This window comes from Octopus bimaculoides, chromosome 30 (genome assembly GCF_046866305.1).
Source record: "Octopus bimaculoides isolate indiv1 chromosome 30, ASM4686630v1, whole genome shotgun sequence".
Classification (NCBI taxonomy): Eukaryota; Metazoa; Mollusca; class Cephalopoda; order Octopoda; family Octopodidae; genus Octopus; species Octopus bimaculoides.
In genome coordinates, this window is record NC_142957.1 from 18,196,660 (window position 1) to 18,210,717 (window position 14,058).

Genomic DNA, 14,058 nt, shown 5'->3' on the forward strand with positions numbered 1-14,058 from the left:
TGTCCACAGTATTAACAAGATTGGACTTAACATTAATGACAACCACTGTTGCTACCACCACCACCACCACCACCACCACTACCTACACCACCTTCACTAGCACCTACTACAACTACCACCACTGCCATCACCACCACCATCATCATCATCATCCACACCACCACTACCACATCCTCTTTAAGCAACCTAACCCCTTCCCATCCCCACACTCCCTCCACCCCAACACCACCAAATAAAATGCTTTTTGAGGCCTGGCTGTGTGGTTGAGGATCACACTTTGCAGCTGTGTAGTTTTGGGTTCAGTTCCACTGTGTACTGTTGGTGATAGGGTTAGGGTTAGGGTGGTGGTGGTGGTTGCAAGAAGTATGGATGGTGGAGGTGGCACTTTGGGCCAGTGGCTTCTTTTATAGCCTCGGGCTGACCAGTGCCTTGCGAGCGTGAACTTGGTTGATGGAAACTGTATGGAAGTCCGCCATTGCTTAATAACTGGTGTTGGTTTGTTTACACACCCATAACTTAGCAAAGGGACGAGCAGTTCCGTTAGAAGAGACAGCTTTAGTATAGGACTTAGAAATTTGTTATACAAAAAAAAATGTCTTTATAGTGAAACTGTGACATCCACCCTTTGTCTGTCCAAAGCAGTTTCATAAATCTGTCCTAAACATCCACACTTGTTTACAAGAGATTTTTGTTATCTCTTGTTTTCATATGTTCTGAGGAAAACAAAGTTTTGCTTTTCATAAGTTCCAAGTCACTCTGGTGATTAAGATAAAAATTAGGAATGTATGTTATGATGCATGGAAGCCAGGGAAATGTGTCCTCTGTATCCCATGAGAAAGACAACAAGACAGGCCAAGAGTTGAGCAGTTCTCTTACAAAAGACAGCTTTAATGTGATGTTGGGGAATTTGTTATATAAAACAGTTTCTTTATAGTAAGGCTGTGTAATTTTTTTTGCCAATCCAAAGGATTTTAATAACTTTCTCCTGAAATTCCATGCTTGTTTTCAAACTTTTTTTTGTCTCATGATTTGAGTAAAATAATTTTTTCCTTCCATTAAGTCCCAAGTTATTCTTGTAATTGAAAGTAAACAAATTGAGAATGTGTCTCATATACGATGATGCATGGGCGCCAAGGAAATGGGTCCTGTTTCTCATATTAAGGGTCAGACAGGTCTCTAACAAATGCTGTCATCGTCATCATCATTGAGCTTTTACAATTAGCTACATACATATATATACATACATATATATGTATATATATATGTATGTATATATAGCTCAGTCCTGTTGGTGAGGGCATAAAGACCTCCCATTGGAGTCTTACTGCTTCACCTCCTCTTTCTTGCCCTCCCTCTGCTGGTTTTTTCTTCTTTTCCTCAAGTGTTATCTCTGTCATCAACAAGTATCCGCTTCCTCCTCCAATGGCTCACAGCACTTTCTCTATGAATCAACCAGTTACCATTAACCGTTTAATAGTGTGTGGGCGTCTATGTTGTGCGTATGCATGTGTATGTACATGTTATGCATATCTGTGTGTGTATATATTTATGGGTGGGTGTCTATGCCGCCTCTCTCTTACATGCAGGAATGTAGTCATATCTGTGTATTTAATAAAACATATATTTAATCTCAGTTTAAAACCAGGTCCCTCTGGTTAAACACTCCTTTCCCTATGTCTGCATTGTGAGTTCAAATCCTTTAATCCACATTTGAAGTTAAAGTACCTCGTCACTTACTGGGCCCAATTTTCCTTCCTCATCTCTCTCTCTCTCTCTCTCTCTCTCAAGTCAACTATGCCACATGTGAGAAACAGGTTGTAAGTCACTGCACACACTCGCTGCAGCCGCTGCCATCAACATACAATGCACCCAGTGCACCTTGTAAAGAGAGTGGTGTCATAACACTTGTACGGCATCCAGCTGTAGAAACCATATCGAAGCAGACAATTGGAGCCTGGTGCGGCTCTCCAGTTGGCCAACTCTTTTCAAACTGTCCGACCCATGCCAGCATGGGAAATGGATGCTAAATGATGATGATCATTGTAGATAGACTGGTGTACACACACACACACACACACACACTCTCTCTCTCTCTCTCTCTTATTTATATAAACATGTCCTGTATGAAGCACTTGTCCTGGTGCCACAATAAAAGCAGCCAGCCAGTACACATTGTAAAGGGGTTGGCATTAGAAGGAGCATCCAGCCATAGGAACTGTGCCAAAAGAGACAAGATGATCCATGGAATAACTGTTGTGTTTATACATTATCATCATCATAGTTTTAGTGTCCGCTTTTCCAACCCTGCTTGAGTCAGACAGAGCTTGTTGAAGCAGATTTTCTATGATGGGATGCTCTTCCTGTCACCGACCATCACCGGTTTCCAAGCAAGGTGACGTTTTCTTACTGGAGTTATGAGGCACAGGTTATGAGGCACCTTACTGGAGGAGTTGAGGAGGCACAAGTCACTAGAACCATACTGGAGGAGTAATGGGGCACATGTTAGTGGCACCTCATTAAAGGAGGTACCTATTTGTGACCCCAAGTCTTGACATCATTGGTTGACCTGTGAGATATGTTAGTTAAGAGAGAAACTGAAGCAAATCAGGGGAGAAAGAGATAAGTGGACCCTCAGGGGTCATCTAGTAGAGGCTTCACCCCCTAATGATGATGAGGAGAAGGGGTGGCTACATGATCTCGTGTATCCTGTAATAAAGACTGTATGGTGTGAGGTGAGGGAGATTTGGCTGCTGTTGCTGTTGTTATAGACGCAGGCCAACCCTATGATCAAAAGGTGTTCCATTTATGACCATCCCGTCTTTTATTTCAGACACGGTGTGTCCTTGACACCGTGTTCTTGTTCTTGCCAAGCAAGCAGACCCTCTGATCAAAGGTGGTCCAACCATGCCCACCCAGATGTTTATCTCAAACTATATTATCCAATGTGCCTTCTCACACTTTAACACTGTGCAATACTTTGATGTTTCTAGCATGTTAAGTCCACTGAGGCTCTTTCACACACACAGAGTACCTTGTGGTGATTAGCACAAAATCCCCCCCCCCCTGTTCTATTTCAAATACTTGTTCTCCTGACCAGTACAGCACCACCACTGCCACAACAACCATTTCCATCATCACCTTCACCATCACCACCACCTTTTACATCAATACCCTCATCATCATCATCACCATCATCAGCACAACCATCAGCCATGCCTCCTGCAACACTCCCCACCCCCATCTTCACCACCCTCACTTTACATTCCTTACTATCAGTGCACTCTTCTCATTAGGTGTTAATTATAAATAACGACCTCCCAATTAGCGAATGTCTGGTGTGGGAGTGTGTAGGGGGAGGGGGTGTTAGCAGTGATGGGGGTAGTGTTTAATCTTGAGTAAGGACTGACTGTAAAGACGTAATCAAATGCCTTCCAGCCATGACCAGCTCACCATATACAGCTTTAACCAATGTGTGAAATGAGGGAGATTTGGCTGCCATTTCTAGCAGGTCTAGCTACCATGTAGAGGTCTCCCTCACTGGCTTGTACATACATAAAACAAGGGGGTGTGATTTGAGGGTGAATTTGCTGCTATACCTATGGCTGTGTGGTAAGAAGTTTACTTCCCAACCACATGGTTCTAGGTTCAGTTCCTCTGCATGGCACCTTAATCGAATGTCTTCTATAACCCTGGACCAACTAAAGCCTTTGAGTGGATTTGTGTTTGTCTTTGTCTACATTTGTCCTCCAACACCACTCAACAACCGGTGTTGGTGTGTTTACATCCCCGTGACCTAGCAGTTTGGCAAAAGTAACTGATACAATAAGTACCGGGGTCAATTCATTTTGAACTAAAGATTCTTCAAGGTGGTGCCCCAGCATGGCTAAAGTCTTGTGACTGGGCTGTGGGTGTGGCTTTAAGGCTTGTTTTGTCCCACCGTGAAAGCAAAACAGTTTTACGGGACAACACCCTTGCATGTTCGACAATGTGTATATACGTGTGTATGTGTGTGTGTGTGTATGTATATTGTATGTGTCTGGGTATGTATTTGTATACATATGTGTTATTTCTTTACTACCCACAAGGGGCTATACACAGAGGGGACAAACAAGGACAGACAAACAGATTAAGTCGATTATACCGACCCTAGTGCGTAACTGGTACTTACTTAATCGACCCCGAAAGGATGAAAGGCAAAGTCGACCTCGGCGGAATTTGAACTCAGAACATAAAGACAGACGAAATACCGCTAAGCATTTCGCCCGGCGTGCTAACGTTTCTGCCAGCTCACCGCCTTGTATACATATGTGTGTATATACTTGTACGTGTAGATGTGTATTTATGTGTGTACATGTGTACCTGTTTGTATGGATATATGTATATGCATGTGTGTGTGGTATTTAGAAGGAAATCGGATATTCTCACCCTGTACTTCTCTCTCTCTCTCTCTCTCTCCAGACCCTCTGTCTTCCACATTCTTCATTACTCCATGTCTGTCTCCCACATGGATTATTAGCACCCCCCCCCCCATCCTTCAGCTTCCCTCCTCACCAAACAGCAACAAACACACCATGACTCACACTAAGTCACCTTGACTCTTCCGGACTCTTCCAGCACAAACCGTTTCTCCCTCCCTGCCTGCCTCCCTCCCTCTCCCCACCCAGCACACGTCAGCTGATAACAGTACCGAGGTGATAGATACCGTAACCCTCTACACGTGTGCCACATGTCCATCCCACATTCAATGCCACATGAGTTGCTCTCATGTTGAGTGATATTACTCTTTTGCTCCTCTCTCTCTCTCTCCCCTTTTGTCACTACATAACACATTCCTCCCACATTCAATACTCCACATGTCCTTCTGCCATGTAGCAGCTATCACCATTACTAGGGAGACAGACACACGATTCATATTGCATGTGCAGTCACTCACTATGTGTGTGTGTATGTGTATAGATATGTATGTATAGATATGTATGTATGTGGGTGTATGCATATGTTTATGAATGTATATATGCATACAAATGTATAGATATGTTTGTGTGCGTATGTATGTATATATCATCATCATCATCATCGTTTAACATCAGCTTTCCATGCTAGCATGGGTTGGACTATATATATATATATCATCATCATCATCATCATCGTTTAACGTCCGCTTTCCATGCCAGGCTCCAATCTAAATTTGGCAGAGTTTCTACAGCTGGATGCCCATATATATATATATATATATATATATATATATATATGTATGTCTGCATATGTTTGTGTATATATATAATGTTTATACACCAACATAACATGGAAGTCCTTCCTGTAAAGGACGGTGTTACTGTTGTTTTAGCCCCCAGGATTTTTATGTATGTGTATCTATTAGTGTACATGTTTGTGTATGCATAGACATACATAACACACATGCGCACATACATACATTGTAACCCAAGCCTTGGCATATGTTTGGCTTGTAGACTGGTGTTGGTGGCAAGACTAGCCTCCCTCTCTCACACCCACACGATGCTACACACAGCATATATATATATATGTGTGTGTGTGTGTGTGTGTATATATATATATATATATACATATATATATATATATATAACCATATGTAAACATAAACACACACTCAGACACCCTAACACAGCTTGATGCCTTGTGGTGAGGTAACAGGAGATTTACCCTCCTACACACATAGGTCTGTTTTGCGTGTGTTTTGGATCGAGACTGACCTGGGGCTAAACAACAACACCAAGGAAGGACACATTTGATAATGTAGTCAAAGGATAGTCACAGGTGGAACATCTGTGATCATGAGACAATTGGATTTGGACTGACCAAGGGTTAAACAACAACCACAAAGCTCTCCTCTCACTTGCAACTGTCCCCTCCACAAGGGGGTCCATTTCACCACCACCACCACCACCCCACCACCATGCTAACCAGATTGTCTCCTCCTGGTCACCACAACTATTAACACTATAAACATCAACACGACCACCACTAAGCCGAGGGCCTCCCCCAGCCACCGACACCATCACCGCTATGACCACCATCATATCCACAAAACTGTCCCCCCCCCTCCCCTCCGCCCCACTCACTGCCTGCCACCCTTACCCTTGTAAGCCATGTCTAGTCAAGATCTGCTGCTGTTGTTGGGTCACCAAAAAGAAAAAAAAAATATGTAAAAGTTTGTTTGTATAAAGTTGACAGAGGGGGGGTACCCCCTCCACCCTTCCACCACCCCTTCATCCACCTCATCCCCCCCTACTCTCTCCTTCATACAACCAAATTGGTGATGACCTATTTTAAGCCACAAACCATCATGTACACCACTGCTGCCCCCCCCCCCCACCCCGCGGGCGGTAGTTAAAACTTCTCCTTCCTGAATATGTTCAACAACTACTACTACTACTACCACTGCTACTGCTGCTACTGCCACTGCTGCTACCCTGTATAAACTGGAGGTTATAATGATGGGGTACAGTGGTGGCAATATCTTCAGTATGGTGTAGGGGCAGGTCTGGCTGTGTGGTTAAGAAGCTCGCTTTGCAACCGTGGTGTGGTTTCAGGTTCAAGTCCTAGTCAGCAGCCCTTTGCGTAACTCTCTTCTACTTAATAGACCTGATCTGACCAATGGCTTGCAAAGAAATTTGGCCGATGGAAAAAACTGTGTGGAAGCCCATTGTCTGTGTGTCTGTGTACACTATTCTTATTTGTTTCAGTCAATTGACTGCAGCCATGCTGGAGCGCCACCTTGAAGGGTTTTAGTTGTGCAAATCAACCCCAGGGCTTATTTCTTAAGCCTTGTACTTATTCTATCTACCTTGTTTACTGACCGCTAAGTTACATGGTTGTAAACACACCAACACCAGTTGCCAAGCAATGATGGGGAGACACACAAGCACATATATATATATATATATATATATATATACATGCATACATACCACAGGTTTCTTTCAGTTTCCATCTACCAAATCCGCTCTCATGGTTTTGGTTGGCCCAAGGCCATAGAAACACTTGCCCAAAGTGTCACGCAGTGGGATTGAACCTGGAACTGTGTAGTTGGGGAGCAAGCTTCTTACCACACAGCTATGCCTGCACCTACACACACACACATGTATGGCTATCATCATCATCATCATCATCATCCCTGTAGTTCGTGTCCCCTTAGAGTAGTGGACCCATGTGTTGTAGTGTGGTGATAGACCCTGTGTTATAATATTGTCATTGCAGGCGTGGCTGTGTGGTAAGAAGCTTGCTTCCCAACCACATGGTTCTGGGTTCAGTCCCACTGTGTAGCACCTTGGGCAAGTGTCTGTCCTAAGAAGTTTACTTCCCAACCACAAGGTTTCAAGTTCCATCTCAGTGCTCAGCACAGTGGTCAAGTGTCTTCTACTTTGCCCTGGGCCACCAAAGCCTTCTGAATGGATTTGGTAGACGGAAACTGAAAGAAGTTCATTATGTAGAGATACAGTTATTCCACCCCAGTCCCCATTTGGTACATCCCATCATCCAACCGTTTTGTCAATTAAGGGGTCATTACTATTTCCAGCGTCCCTTTTTTTTTGTTCTATTTTGTCTTTTTGTTTTTGGTATTCTCTTTTTATTTTGTTGTTGTTTGTTTATAACTCATCTTTTTTCTTTTCTTTTTTTTTTGCAGAAAGTTGGCCAGAAGGTTCTTACCATGAAGAAACAAGAGAAGGGGCCCCCCAAGATGTTTGTAGTCGGCAGCAACAGTACCACGACCACCACCACCACGACAATGACGACAGCCACCCGCACAGCCACCGAAACGGTGGCGCCAATGCGATCGAAATCTGAGAACTCCGGACTTAGCACCATCTCTACATCCACACCGTCCTCAAGAAAGATAATGGGTGCCCCACTCAGCAAACAATATCTGAGCAAAAGCCACGAAAACCTAACCACCCACCAACAGCAGAAGAAGAAGAAGCAGCTTTCTCTGTTACCGGACAGACCAAAGATAAACAGCGGTGGGACCAGCGTTAGTAAGACGAGCAGCAACAAAGAGAATGTCCTCAAAGAGAAAGAGAAGAACGTGGTGTTTGCGAAACCAGCACCACCTACTGGCACTTCGGCAACAATTACCACATCGTCAACGACAGCAGGCACCACAACGACGGCATCTTCGTCGTCAACAACGACCAAAGGTGGAAGGAGTGCCACTGGGGTCAATTCAACCATCCGCAAAGCGTCGAGTACCCAGAACATTGATAAGACTGGCAAGGGCGTCTTCACGACGACGGGGTCGACAGGTTTACACACCAGTGGCAAGACCCACTCTTCGATGAAGCGTGCACACAGTTCACAAAGCATGACCAAAGATAAAACGGTGCGCAAGAGGACTTCGGCACCGGCTGACGTGATGGCGTACAATGCCGAGCTACTTGCCAATTTTGAGCGTGAGAAAAAGGCCCTGGAAAGCCGTATTTCCGAACTGATCCAGATCACTGAAGGGCGGAAAGCGGAGATTGAGAGGCACAAGTACGAGATAAGGAATCTTAAGGAACAAATCCCATCTCAGGATCTTCAAGAGGAATGTGAGTTCCTTAGGAATCAGAACAAAATTCTTCAAGAACGCTTAAAGGAATTTGGAATCTCTATTGAGCAACTCCCCGATGCTGAGAAAATTTCCATGCCAAAGAAGAGCCCAAGTCCGCCGTCGTCGAACCAAAGTGAACCTGCTAGCAAAGTGATGCCATCAAGCATAAGTTGTGATAATTTATCCAATTTTGACTCCCTGCAAGAACCTTGTCCGAGTCGTTACGACTATCCGATGTCCGAACCGGGCTTGACACTGGACGATCTGTGTGGCACACCAGAACACCCCTCAGAGCTGTCGCTGGACAATGTCGGCTGGGACAAACAGAGCAACAAGAGCAGCGACGCAATGAGTGAGGTGTCGGTGGCGTGCCTCACGGAACGGATCCTCCAGATGGAGGAGACGCACTACAGCACAAACGAGGAACTACAGGCAACACTGCAGGAACTGAGCGACCTGCAGGATATGGTGAACGAATTGACCGAAGATAACGAGAAGCTCGCAGACGAACGAGGCGTCGTGCTTGAGTCGCTGTGCACGCAGACGGAGAAACTAGAGCACTGTCGCACCCAGCTGGAGCACCTGAAGTCTTTATTGATCAACAGCAGTCTGATAAACAGCACCGAGCGAGAACAGCAAATGATTGATTTGCTGAAGAGCGCATCGATCGAGCGAGAGGAGATGTTGCGCAAACAGGACGAGTATTCAAATGAACTCCAGATGGCCATCACCGAGAACCGAGAGGCACAGGAACTGGTGAGTGCCCTTCGTGACAAGACACAGCTGCTCCAGGGTGAAGTGGATACGTTGACAGAAGAGAAGGAGAGCTCGGAGAAACTGATTTCCGAGATGAAACGGTCACTGTCCGATGACAGGATCGAGATGACCCGGTACAAGACCATGCTGGAATGCGAGCGGTCAAAGGTCGAAAAGCTGGAGCAAATGCAGTTGGCTCAGGACAACAAGTCTGACCTTGAACAGCTGCTGTTGACCACTCGGAAGGAGAAGGACGAGATGGAGATGAAGGTGACCAACATGACGGAGGAGATTCTGCTGTTGCAACGAGAGATGGAGAAGGTGCGCGGGACCCTGGTGGCACGTGAGGAGGAGGTGAGGGGCCTCAAGTCGAACTCCAAAACAAGGATCTCCGAACTGGAGCTGAAGGTAGACGCAATGCAGAAGGAACGTGTGGACATTCAGCAGGAGGAGGAGACACTGCGCGACCACATTGAACAGCTGGAACAGGACTGTGACCGTTACCGTGACGACGTGAAGAGGTGCAACGCGAAGATCCAGGAACTGCAACAGGAAATGAAAGAACTGCTTCGGCAGAAGTCGGTCGTCGAGTCGGAACTGCACGACGTTCACCACCGACACGAAGAGGAATCGGAAGAGTGGAAGCAGTTCCAGAAAGACCTGCAGGTGGCGGTGGTCATTGCTAACGATTTCCGTACAGAGACCCAGGAGGACATGGAACGGCTGGTCTGCGAGAATTCGTCAATGCGGGAGAAACTGAAGTCGTTGCAGAGTCAGCTGGGCAAGGCCAAGGACGAGCTGGACAACCTGAAACTGCGCTCGTGGGACGAACGGTCATCAAAGCCAATCTTCTCGCCAGCTGAGCTAAAAGGTAAGATGCTTAGCTCAGTCGATCGGGAGTTGATTGCGCTGCGAGAAGGCCGACGTATGGACAGCAAAAACCAAACGATGTCCGTGAAGAACCTTATCCGGTCGATCGAGGACCAAGTGAAGAGTGGCAACTCATCGATCCACTCGAGTGAGAACAGCTCTCGTCGCAGCTCATTGGAGCTCGTGGGCTGCCCCCTGTCCCCATCCAACAGCGACCTCACTGATGCCAAGTCCCCGACGACGCCCACTGATCTGTCACCGCAGGGGTCGTCGGAACTGCCACTGAGGTCTGTCTTGAAGCGACCCGCCGCTGAGAAGCTATCGCCCCTGCAACCGCTCGGCACGACGTTTGAGAAAGGCAAGGAATTGAAACCGGTTCAGCAGAACAACCGCAATGAGTCTGAACATTCGAAAGTGTCACCGTCCATCTCGTCTATCTTGTCGTCCCGGAGCAGCAGTAGGCGCAATAGTGGAATCTGGTGAGTAACCCTACTTAATCTTCTTCTTCTTGTGTAGAGGTGAGAAGTGGGGGTGGGGACATTGTTGTAGTGGGGTTTGTTGTTGTTTAGCCTTGTGGAGGCACAATGGCCCAGTGGTTAGGCCAGCGGACTCGCGGTTTCGATTCCCAGACCAGGCGTTGTGAGTGTTTATTAAGCGAAAACGCCTAAAGCTCCATGAGGCTCTGGCAGGAGATGGTATTGATAAGAATATATGTATATGTATATAAGAAAAAAATTGCCAATGTTCTGCGCCATGAGGACCAAAGACTTGAAGTATTTTGTGTTGCAAGACAGTGTGAGAGAGAGAATCGTGATGTCGTAGGAGAGAAATGTGTCTGCATGGATGATGGTTCACTTGCACTAAACGAGGCTGCAAAGAAAGAGGTTTGGAGACGCCACTACGAAAGGTAGCTTAATAGAGAGAATGAATGGGAGAAAGAGAGTCTGTTGAATGTCGATCCAGCAGAGGGACCAGCTATCCTAGTTGACGGTACCTTGGTAGATAAAGCAATTAAGAGTATGAAGACAGGCAAAGCCCCTGGCCCATCTGGCAGTGTCGGCTGTAGCCTAGTCATCTGTATAGTTAATCAGGTGATGCACGAAGGAGTCACACCCAATGACTTGGCACCTGTGATGTCGCAACTCATTTCTACAGCTGAGTGACCTGGGGCAACATGAAATAAAGTGTCTTGCTCAAGAACACAACAGGCAGCCTGGTCTGGGAATTGAACTCACAACATCCGGATTTTGGGCCCTATGCTCTAACCACTGAACCATGCACCTGATGATGATGATGATGACATTAAAAAAAGTACAGTGATGATGTTGTTTTGTTATGTGTTTTATTTTATTTTCTTCTTTCTCCGTTCCAGCTGTACAGAATTGGAACGTAAAGAGGCAGCAGCCAAAGACCCACTGGTAGGACTTGCCAAACAGATGGGAGGATCCAAGCGGAATGCATTACTCAAATGGTGTCAACAGAAGACGCTCAGCTATAATGTAAGGCACATTCTACTGTGATAGGGGTGTGTGGGTTTCTCTGTGGACTGGTCTACTGTGCCATGGCAAGGGGTTTGTGTAGCTTGGTTTATTGTACTGTGGTAGGTGTGTGTGTGTGGATTTGTTTTTTGGTACTGTAATAGGTGTGTGTGAACTGGTCCATTGTAATGTGGCAGGGGTGTGTAGGACGTAGTTTATTATACTGCTGTAAGGGCTGTGTGTGGACTTATCTATTGCAGGGTTTTTTTTTTTTTGGTGGCGGTCATGGACTGGTATATTGTACTGTTGTTGGGGTGGACTGGTCTATTATAAATATTGTAGGGAGTTTGGACTAATCTGTTGTTTTGTTGTAGGGGTGTATGGTGTGGTATGTTGTACTTTGGTGTGGGTGTGCATGGGGATAGCTTTTTTGTACTGCTGTGTCTCTAGGGAGGTTACGGACCAGTCTATTGTACTGTTGTAGGGGATTTATGGAGTGGCCCATGTTACTGTATTATCGGTGTGACACACGCACACTTGAACATGTGAAGGGAGGTAACTTTAACCCAGTCTCCAACTAAGTCTCTCTACTTATCTATGTACCTCCCCCTCTGTCTATCTATATACCTGTTTTCCTATATATCTATCTACTTACTTTTCTCTGTTTATCTCTCTGTCTATCTATCTATTTATCTACACATATTCTTATATATCTATCTGTGTCTCTGTCTGTCTCTCTATCACAGAGTTTCCCAACCAGGGGTGCAAGCAGGGCTGGATTTATAGGGGGTCAAAGAGAGCAATTGCCCCCGGGCACTTTTATTCTTATCTAAGTTATTACTTTAAGGGGTGCAAGAACATATTAAAAGTTTTTTAGGGATGCAGAGCATAACATAAGTTGGGGACCACTGCTCTGTTAGTCTATCTATTTCCCTATCTGTCTCTCTGTATGTATGTCTATCTGTATCTATATATATATATGTGAGTGTGTGTGTATGTATATATATATATCAGATTGGAGCTTGGTGTAGCCATCTGGTTTCACCAGTCCTTAGTCAAATCATCCAACCCATGCTAGCATAGAAGGCGGACGTTAAACAATGATGATGATGATGATGATGATGAGTGAGAATTTACAAAAAAACAAAAGACGAAGATGGGGGTGTAAACAACAAACAGATGTATTAGTCTAACGCTTGGGAAGTGAGAAAGCCTTTTATGTTTCGAGCCTACGCTCTTCGACAGAAAGGAACTCCGAAATAAACAGGGAGAGAAAAATAGAAAAAGGTTTAGGGGCTTGCGATCTCTATATATATATATATTGACTGTCTCCTTATCTCTCTCCATGTATGTATGTATTCCTATGTGTCAATCTGGCAAGTTGGCACTTGTCTGTCTGTCCGTCTCATTCTGTCTCTCTCTCCTCCGCAGGGTGTTGACATCACCAACTTCAGCAGCAGCTGGAATGATGGCCTGGCCTTCTGTGCTCTGATACACAGCTACCTTCCTGAAAAGATGCCTTACGATGAACTGACCTCCGAAGACAAGGTAACCACCTCACACTCTGACCACTTTGCTGCTTCTTCTTCTTCTCTCTCTCTGTCTGTGTGTCTTGTAAGAACAGTTTAGGTAGAGGTGGTCGTGGTGGGGTTGATTATTGCTGCAAATGTTTTGTCTTTAAGTATTCTTTCATCTTGTGTCAGTCCTTAAGACTGTGGCCATGCTGGGGCACCACATTGAAGAATGTTCAGTCGAGCAAACGAATCCTTATTACTTACCTTTTCTTTCTAAGCTTGTGCTTATTCCGTTGGTTCCCTTTTGGTGAGCCACAAAGTCATGGGAACAAAAACAAGCCAACACCGGTTGTCAGGCAATGGTAGTGGGGACAAAAAATACACACACATACAACGGGCTTCTTTTCAGTTTCCATCTGCCCGATCCATTCGCGGCCCATGGTTACTACACAGGGAGACTGAGCGGGAACTATGTGGTCAGGAAGCAAGCTTCTTACCACACAGTCACGCCTGCACCTATCTTGTACGGGTCTACACGGCAGCCACGTGCCCTGAGTGATTGCTCAGGGTAGGCAGTAGGTAACGTTTATGTAGTAGAACACACACGAAAAATAAGCAGAACACAGATGCACGACTGAGTTGGAAGCAGAGTTACTTCTTCCTTTATATTACGTGGAATGTACGCAGCACGTGTACTACAGCAGTTCCATGCATAGCTTAAATGCCGAGATTGAGAAGCAGGGATGAATTATGCCTACCTAATCTACAAAAACATTCTAAAAGCAATTTCTATCTTTCAGCGGAGAAACTTCACGTTGTCCTTTGCTGCGGCCGAGTCTGTTGGGATTACATCAAATCTAGTGAGTATCTG

The 14,058-nt window shown here is 45.4% G+C and overlaps 1 protein-coding gene across 9 annotated transcripts in view; it reads left to right on the forward strand.

The window, feature by feature from the left end:
* LOC106882469 (cytospin-A) overlaps positions 1-14,058 on the forward strand; it is a 121,119-nt gene that overhangs the window by 57,151 nt on the left and 49,910 nt on the right. For all 9 annotated transcript variants that reach the window (XM_089346057.1, XM_089346061.1, XM_089346055.1 and 6 more), the window contains 4 exons: positions 7,667-10,674; positions 11,568-11,694; positions 13,105-13,221; positions 13,988-14,047. In XM_089346057.1, the coding sequence (XP_089202183.1) occupies positions 7,667-10,674; positions 11,568-11,694; positions 13,105-13,221; positions 13,988-14,047 (3,312 nt within the window). The remainder of the gene's footprint in view (positions 1-7,666; positions 10,675-11,567; positions 11,695-13,104; positions 13,222-13,987; positions 14,048-14,058) is intronic.